At 34.0% G+C, this 9,634-nt stretch overlaps 1 protein-coding gene across 2 annotated transcripts; it reads right to left on the minus strand.

The window, feature by feature from the left end:
- Positions 1-4,382: 4,382 nt before the first annotated feature.
- LOC145043820 (homeobox-leucine zipper protein HAT22-like) lies at positions 4,383-7,061 on the minus strand. Of its 2 annotated transcripts, none has more exons than XM_078992578.1 (3): positions 6,437-7,061; positions 6,174-6,256; positions 4,383-5,205 (listed from the first exon to the last, which is right to left on the minus strand). In XM_078992578.1, exons 1-3 carry the CDS (start codon positions 6,902-6,904, stop codon positions 4,923-4,925), a joined length of 834 nt encoding a protein of 277 aa, XP_078848704.1. In that variant the 5' UTR covers positions 6,905-7,061; the 3' UTR covers positions 4,383-4,922. The 2 variants fall into 2 exon arrangements, with proteins under 2 accessions (XP_078848704.1, XP_078848705.1); XM_078992579.1 differs by having other exon boundaries at positions 6,174-6,253; positions 6,437-7,060.
- Positions 7,062-9,634: the final 2,573 nt, after the last annotated feature.

Consider the following 9,634-nt stretch of genomic DNA (forward strand, 5'->3'; position numbering starts at 1 on the left):
AATGTTCCCCCCAAAGCTCCAGTTAAACCTCCTGTCTTCAAACAAGAACCAAAGAAGAAAGAAAATATGCTTAATGAAGAACCCATTATTGATGATAGTGAAGACGAAGAGTCTGATGAAGTTGGGATCAAAAGGCAGAAGGATCGCCAGGCAGAGATTGATGATCATGCTCGCATCGTCAGAGAGGCTGAAGAAAAGGAAAATCTGAAAAGGAAGCTCAAGCCACTCTTAAAAGCAAAATGCTTTTATTTCCTAAGTGGACCCTGAAGCGAATGCAAACCCAAGTTGTGGATATGCCTAGCTAGTATTGGTTGGATCCAATTGCTTCTTTTGAAATCCAGAACACATAGGATTCGTAATTGGACCTGCCTATCACAACAAAGGGATTCAGGTTTCGGGATTTAAAAAAAAATTGCCAACATACCTTTCTCAAATAGCAATGCGGATCAAATGTTGTTTGCCTTCTACATGAATCACATGATGCCTCAGTACAAGACTTGGAGTGCGAGCAAGATTATTGTTGTAAATGTCACTGGGTCAATCGAGACCGAAAGCTTCCCTAATGTGAGGTTTAAGGTTGCGAGAAGATCCGAATCTCAAGCCTTCGAATTCACTCTTGTAGACCTACCTTGTTTGAATCCCCATGATTGGATGGTGATAAACAAAATTATGGTGAGAAACTTTGAGAAGTACGAACCTATGGTGTCCCATCTTCAGCTTTTGATCAAATCTTATATTCAAGAAGTTGGATACATGGATGTAGAGATTTCCAATGTTTTGAGGCAAAAACCAAGTGATGCTTCGAAAGAAGCTCCAAAAGACTTTGAGAAGCCCAAGCCAAGAAAATTTTCAAAGAAGGATGGTTCGTAGTGTATACATCTAGAGATCGTCAGGGAGCAGATCGGTGCAATTTATTTTTCCATGTCGAAGACAAGAACTTATTTACCACTTCCTATCCAGAGTTCATCCTGGAGCTGGTTTCGAGTTTCATAGCCAACCACAAGGATGATGTGAAATATTTCACTAATGTGATCACTTGGGATATTCAAGTTTGCAAGCTGCTGTTTGGCTTCTTTCCTAAAGTCTGTGAAGTACAGAAGCGAATCCAGAACTAAATGGCTATGGTTACAATTGACACAAAGGGGGGAGATTGTAGAAGATCAAGTGTTGCATCATTGGGCCTATTCTTTTGAGTCCATTTTGTATAAACGAGTTAGGCCTATCCACTCGGATTTACTGCTAGGGTTAGTATATGAGATTCATGCATGCTATGTATTTGAGGGTAAGTTTTTGAGAATTATCTTTGTAACCCTACTCTCCGCCTCTACAGAAGTAATTCTTCATCGAGTTCTTCTAAGGCATGACTATTAATCATTCAACACTTGTTTGATCATATTGTGTTCTTGTTTTTCCTGCTTTAATCTATTTGATCACAACAGATTTATTGTTATCACAACACTTACCACGAAGTGTTAGAAATGGAAATGAAAGGTTGAATGATGATCACGACCAAGAGTGAAGGTTTCACGACCTTAGAAGGGGTCACGGCACAAGAACACTTGATGTGTTCACTGTAACACCCAAAAGTTGGTATGTCATGTGACCCTCGAGAATTCTACTTTTTCATTTTCGGTCCCTTGAGTACGCTGGGCGTTCCTATGGGTACGCTGGGCGTTCCTATGGGTACGCTTAGCGTACTCTGCCTAGGTGATCTCGGAGGAGCCCCACTTACGTTGAGCGTGTGTGGGGTTTCGCCAAGCGTACACGTCTGAAGGACTAAACCCTAAATCTCATACTTGTTCCCTATTTAAACGCCTTATGGCCTCTTAGGCCAAACCTTATCAGTCCCTTTTAGCCCCATTTCGTCTTCCTTCAGCTGAGTTAGAGTGTGAAAGAGTTTTGGAGCCTAAGAAGAGGGTTTTAGTGGTTACTTTGGAGTTCGTTCAGGAAGAAGAGTTGTTAAGCCAGCTTGGATCAGTTTGGTGCTTCAAGGATCTACTTTTGGGTCATCTTACAAGGCATCTAGAGGTGAAAAGCTTGTACCTTTCCTTGTAAATCTTTAGATCTAGCTAGGGTTTTCTTGTTTGGCCCTTTTGTGAGACTTTAAACCCCTTTTGGCAAGATAAGCAACTCTATGAGAGGAGAATGGCATATATGAGGTCCCTTATTTGTTTTGAAGTATAAAAATGGAGTGTTGATGGATGTATTTGTCACATGCATGGATTAAGGGCTTTAGAAATGTCTTAATGAAGGTTTTTGGTGTATGAGAGGCGTACAAAGGCATAAAGTTGGCAACTTTATGCCTTAGGACGTATTAATCAGTTTATATCTGGCTTTTGGACGTAAAGAAATGGAATATTAAGCACTTAATTAAGAAAGTGCTTAGTCTGGAAGGACGTTGGACGTACTCAAAGTACGCTGCACGTAATCCTTAAAGACCCGGTACGCTGTGAGTACTAGAATGGTATGACGAGTGTACGCATTGCAGTTTGGGCCGGATTTGTTTTGCACCTTTGTGCTCTTGGGCTTCATTTTGGTTAATGGGCTGGTTGTATTCTGTGATATGTGGTCCGTTTCTTCTGTTATGGGCCATGAATACTTTGGGTGGGCCTTTTTAGACCAAAAGGCCCATTAATGACCTTGGACTAGGACTTTAGGCCCATTAGCAAAGGAAGGGTATTTTGGGCCTCATAGAAGGATGTGGGTTTGGGTTTTCCTGGATTAATTTGAGATCATAACATTGATTAATATGTCCAGTTCGACAGTTTGCAGACTGTAAGGAGAGCAGCTTGTGTGTTCAGCAAACTGAGGTGAGTCTTCTCATTATACTCATAGGTCTAAGGCACCAAGGCCGACCCATTATGTGATTATAATATATATATATATATATATATATATATATATATATATATATATATATATATATATATATGTTAGTCATTTTGTGATTTGATATGATATGTGATTGTGTGTTTTGTATGAAGACCCCGGGGGAGCCCGTGACATTGGATGTAAAACCATATGGGCTAGCCCATGGCAGTCCTAGGTAAAGACCATGTGGCGTAGCCCATGACATTGGATGTAAGACCATTTAAAGTAGCCCATAGTAGTCCTAGGTAAAGACCATGTGGGGTAGCCCATGGTATTGGATATAAGACCATGTGGGGTAGCCCATTGTAGTCCTAGGTAAAGATCATGTGGGGTAGCCCATGACATTCTTGTTGGTTTCATGTATGCATGGCATATGTGATGCGTGTGTAGCTTGATTAGCTACTAGGATATGTGTATGCGTGGTGTGTGGTATACTCTGGGGAACGCACTAAGTGTTTCGCTTACAGGTTGTTGAATTGTTTCAGGTACATCGAAACCCAAGGGCAAGGGCAAGGCGTGATGATGCGGCATGCACTCGATATCCCTTTCACTAATATGTTTGGGGACACTCTGATGATTTATATAATGTACTGGATGATGTTTTAAAACTAAATATGGGATCTCATGGTTTTATGCAAGTGTGTTTATTAATTTAAATGGAATTTTTTCTTGAAAAATTGGGTCATTAAATTCACGGCCAAAATGATGTGTTCACGGCCTTGGGATGGTTCACGGCTGAAGAACACCTGATGATCTTCAAGAAAAGGTGAAGAATCAAAGATGGAATAAAAGGGTCTCACATGAATAACAAGAATAGGGAAGTGTTTCTTACACTTTTGAGGAGAAAGGAGGGTTCACGGTTGATGATACTTGAGAGAAAACCTTGATGTCCATGGCTAGAAGGAACAAAAGTGAAGAAAAATGGCTAAAACTCATATATATATATATATATATATATATATATATATATATATATATATATATATATATATATATATATATATATACATGGAGTTCACGGCTAAGGATGGGTTCACGGTCGTGAACATGGTTCGCGGCCGTGAACCTCACTTGATGAGGTTTATGGACCGAATGCAATACTCCTAACTCGTTTCCTTAGTGGCTCACTTCGTAACGCACAACCCTGATTTATACTAGGCTTAGGAACCTATAAGACCCTCTTCTCGCTAAGGGCCAAAAGTATGTTTCGGACGACCTTAATTAAAGCATTTCTCTGTTTTAATTCAGGTGTCTTTGTTCTTATTAGCTGTTTCTACTTCTGAATCGAAGAGTGTTTGCTCTAACAAGAAAACCTTAATGGACATATTATTGATCTTTTCTCCATTTTTTTTACCTTCTTATTGATAATCTTCTTCCGCTCTCTCTTTTTCTCCACGTAGGTGTTTAATAAACTCATATATGGTTTTTATTATATATAAGTTAAAGGTCCGCCCCTTTCTAATAACTTTTTTATTGTAAATGCAACAAATGTAAATATATATGAGACAAACTTTTATACTAAAAACATTTGAAATTAATTAAAAAAACAAGCCAGCACATTAATTAATAAACATTAACACCAAATCCATCAATCATTTTCGTTATCCTTTCCACCGCCCCTTATTTGAGTGCAATGGCTGCATTCTTGCTTCTTGATTCAATCGTATCTTTGACTCCCCGAATCGCAAGAATACAAATAAATTACATTGTATTATATAGGAAAGAATAACACATGAAAAATGTATAAAAGGACAAAAGACAACGATTAAAAAATATATATTCCTTTAATTTCATTGACATATAATCCTTTATACAAACAAACATACATAAAATAATTATAAAATGAGGAAAAGAAAAAGCAATCTGTAGAAATACATATAATTTTCTACAAAAATAATTTAATACTAAGTAATTAATTGATTAATCTCCCACTAATCATGCAAGCCCTTAACTCTAAAAAAAAGACAAAGGGTTGTGCATGGATGATTAGTTTTAGTAAGTAATACTATATCATTAATTAATTAATTAACACTGAAGAAAAAACTAATTTATTAACAGGCTGCAGATGAATTAGCGAATGGATTAAAGAAATGTGGTTTTGGAGCCATAGTAAATGGGCGGCTCTTGGTGGACGAAGTGGTGTCTCCGATGCGTTCGCAAGACGGACACATGGTAAGGGTGGCCGCCGGCAGCTGCATATACAGTGGCTGAGTTGACAGTTTTAGTGCCTTCAGTTCTTGAAGCTCTTTGTGAAGTCGACTGTTTTCTTCCTTTAATGCTTCACAACATTTCTTCAAGTATTCACAATCCACTTCCGTTTGCTTCAGCTTTGTCCTAAAAAAAAAAAACTCCGTCAGAAATTAATTATTTTAATTTTAGTGTTTATTTTATTAATTATTAATGATTATAAAGTATTTAATAATAGATATCAGAAGAACCCACACGCATACTTTTTGTGTGTTGTTGCGACCTCATTTGTCATTGCATTCTTTAAATTGAATTATTGTCCTTTAAGTTTTTAAAAAATAAGAAATAAAAATTACACTTGTAAGATTGAGAAAATAAGTTTCGTTACAGAAATTTGTTAAATACCAGTTTTCGATACAGATGATACCGTCATATATATAACATTTTTAGTAAAATATTTGAGAACATAAATTTGTGTTATAGTCACTGAAATATTATAATTTAGGTAAGATATAAACAATTATGTGTGATGAAAGAAATTAATAAAGCTCATTGAAACTCATTAATGACGCAATATATCGTGACGCAATGAGTGCAACTTTTAATGCAGTTGAAACGAACAATAACACGCAATTAATTAAATTTGACTAATTACCGTATATTCATTTCACATTTTGAATTTTGATCCTTTATGTAAAAAATAAAAGACAATTAAATTAATATATTAAAATATTAAAATGTTTTATGAAACTCAAATTTACGGAAAAGTATTGATCATGTAATTACAAGAAATCACCTAAAAATCACTTCTTGAACATATTAAACCAACCGTAAATAATGTATAAGAAATTTCTTGTAACAATAATTAAAGTGATGCATCTTTTTGACTTTATAATATCTAAATAGTTACATCACGTAACATAAACATATTAAATGAAATAAATTCCCAATTACACAAACAAAAAGATTCACACCATAACTTTGTTTTCAAGTTTTAAATGTAATCTTTTTCACGGATCATCTAATAATTTATCTTATTTCTTGTAAAGATAAAAGCTTTCAAATTATTTTCAAAAAAATTATATCATCATTCGTACGGATGAAAATTTTTATACCTTGCCCTTCGATTTTGGAACCAAACTTCGACTTGCCTAGGTCGCAACTTTAGCTCCCGTGCAAGCTCTTGTTTTTGCTTCTGCTAATATTCAACAGTAATCATCGTTAGTTTTGATAATATATATATATATATATATATATATATATATATATATATATATATATATATATATATATATATATATATATATATATATATATATATATATAATAACGTTGAATCATGTATGTGTGAAAAAAAAATGATAGATACGGTGCATACAGGGTTCAAAGTACTATGATGTTTGAAGGCTTCTTCAAGAAGAACAGATTGAGCTTTCGTAAGCCTGAGTTTCTTCCTACCATTAACAGTTGCATCATCATCATCATCAACTTCGTGTTCATGAACGCTTGTGCTAAAAACACGTGAAACCCTCTCTGAATCTTCACTCTTCACCTCTCTTTCCCTCTTAACACTTACGCTCGCGACTGAGAACGACGAACAACCACCACTAACACTGTCCTGTCGGTACAAATCACCACCACCACCGACGCCACCGCCTACACATGGAGGTTTCTTGCCGTGGTCAAGATCACCGGAAAGAGCCAAGGTTAAACAGGGCTCAAAACTCAGGCTGCTGCAAGGCTTCTTCGTGGGGTTGATGGAGGAGTTTTCGGCCATGGATGATGATGAAGAATTAAGAGCTAATTCTAAGACAACACCCTTGTTAGAAACACCATCAAATCCCATTTTTCCGAAGGTTTTATGATAAAGGATTGTTAAGAAAATTGATGAAGATAGTTGAGGAAGGAGGAGAGGAAATATAAGAAGGTAAGGGAAATAATTGGTTGGGATGTGGGGTGTGGGCTATGATGGTTAATAATGAAATGAATAAAAGGGTAGAAAAATAGTATGTGGGGAATAGAATTATGAAGGTCCAGAAAACTAAAAGGCAATAAATAATATTCTGTTAATGAATTTACGATATGTAATCAAATATATAGCTTATAATATGTGAAATAATAAATTATTTTAGGCATAATTAAAAGAATAATATTTGATAATTTAATTCTATGTTCAAAAGCAGTAATTTAAATGAAAATTAAATGAAAAAGAAAAAAAGAGACAACGGTCTCACTTTCTCTCTATACATGGGTTGACCATATAAGCCTATAATAATAGTTCTTTCTCTTGGTCGACTATCTAGGAAACTTCGTCGTTCTACTTACTTTCTCATCCGAATTATTATTTCACATATTTTTTTTATTGAAAAATTCCATTAATATATGTATATGCAAACTTCAAATTACATTTATATTTTATAAAACATATATATATATATATATATATATATATATATATATATATATATATATATATATATATATATATATATATATATATATATATATGGTAAAATATGGACAGACATCTATTGTACGGACGTGCACTGATATTTTATGAGAATGAAGAAAAGAATATGTTTTTTAGTAATGTAAATACATTCAACTTCACATAATTATTTATCGTTATTATCATTCATTATCACTAATTGTTACTTATTTTTGTTCTAGCGTATCGTTTTTCACTTATTTTCATTCTTATACAATACAATTTAATAAACGTTCTGACAAATTGAGAACCATAAAAGAAGTCTATATAACCTTATAGATGATTTAGTTAGTTAAAATTTATAATAATGACAATAATTATGTCATAATTATGTAAGATTGAACGTATTCACATTATCAAACAACATATTTTATTTATCCTTATCATATAATAGCATTATCTACACGTCCGTACAATGAAAAACACGGTCTTTAAATTGATTTTTTTACTACTTTAAAAATAATTAATTTGGAACTTTGTAATATTAACTAGGGGTGAGCATGGGTCGGTTTTGACCTAAAACCGAACCCAACCCAATAAAATCGGTTTTCAAAAAAATAAAAACCGAACCATGAACCCAAACCGTCGGTTCGGTTTGTCGGTTTTCAGTTTCGTCATGGGTTGGTTCCGGGTTTAAACCCGAACCCAATGATAATCCCAATTAAACTGATTTGAGGCTTGATAGAGGTTAACGATTCCTTATATTAAGGGTGAAACATGCGCAACTTTGATACACCCATCGATGTGGGATAGATCAAATTGCAAATTAAAATAGAAAAGTTAGGGAAAACTTTGGATGGCAGCAAGATTCGAACCCTTGACATCATGTTCAAGGGGAAGGCGCTCAACCGCTGGGCCAAGAGCATGTTTGTATATCTAATTCGCGCCTCAGATATATATATATATATTCTTATGATTACATATAAAAAAACATGGCACTCAACCATTGAGTCGGTTTCTCGGGTTGGGTGGGTCGGTTTCTAAGCAAAAACCGAAACCGAACCCGATTTTTCGGTTTTTAAAAATTTGAAACCCTAACCGTCGGTTTTGCTTCGGTTTCGGTCTTTTCGGTTTCGGTTTCGTCGGTTTTGATCGGTTTCCCGGTTTCTTGGTTCGGGTTTGCTCACCCCTAATATTAACCTTCTTCAACATTCTTATTCTAGACCTATTTAATTCATGAGGCAGTACAATATATTGATACCAACAATGAAAATAGTTTTACCATGATTTTATCTCCAACTAAAAAACTAAAGTAAGAACAAAATGGTTTGCAAAGAATATCCACAGGTCTTCTAAAGAAAAGAATATCCACAGGTTTTCTAAATCCTAAGAGATGAAATATATTATTTAAGAATCCATTAAGAATATGTAATTACCTAGTTTTGTTAATTGATTATGCATAATGTGAAGCGACAAATAATCGATTCGTGAATAATCATATCATGAATAAGGACATTGATTCTGGGAGAAAATGGAAATGAGTATTGTAATAATTTAGTTATAATCTAATTTAAATATAATGTTTTTAATTCTAAATGTATTGAATTTCATTAAATTTAGTATTTGGGTGTATATGTGAGTTTATAGGTTATATATACATATATATATATATATATATATATATATATATATATATATATATATATATATAAATTGAAGTTTTATATGGATACATACATAATTATAAAAGTTTACGAGGATATATATGAAATTCGTACGTTTTTATTTTGTGAAATATTTATTGAAAAACACATTTGAATGAATAATCAGGGCTAATATGAACAGAATGGTGTAAATAAAATATGGTTTCAGTTCATATTATTTGAAAACGATACAAATACATTTGAGAGAAAAATGAAAGCACGACGTTGCAAAAGTTACTATTGACTTAAGTACTTATTCTATTTATAGCAAACTCGACAGATAGAAAAAGTGTCACATCTCCTGCCGGCGGTGGAAAATCTGGGCGGTGCGAACATATAAAAATTGGACCGATGCAGGACTAGAAACATTTATATATATATATATATATATATATATATATATATATATATATATATATATATATATATATATAGTAATTACCTT

The sequence above is a fragment of the Lactuca saligna genome, chromosome 4, assembly GCF_052625555.1.
Source record: "Lactuca saligna cultivar CGN05327 chromosome 4, ASM5262555v1, whole genome shotgun sequence".
Classification (NCBI taxonomy): domain Eukaryota; kingdom Viridiplantae; phylum Streptophyta; class Magnoliopsida; order Asterales; family Asteraceae; genus Lactuca; species Lactuca saligna.

Coding starts and splice junctions, on each gene's coding strand:
- LOC145043820 (XM_078992578.1), bottom strand. CDS start 6,904: ATGGGATTTGATGGTGTTTCTAACAAGGGTGTTGTCTTAGAATTAGCT. Junction 6,257..6,436: donor ATCATAGTACTTTGAACCCT/GTATGCACCGTA, acceptor GTTGAATATTAG/CAGAAGCAAAAACAAGAGCT. Junction 5,206..6,173: donor TTCCAAAATCGAAGGGCAAG/GTATAAAAATTT, acceptor TTTTTTTTTTAG/GACAAAGCTGAAGCAAACGG.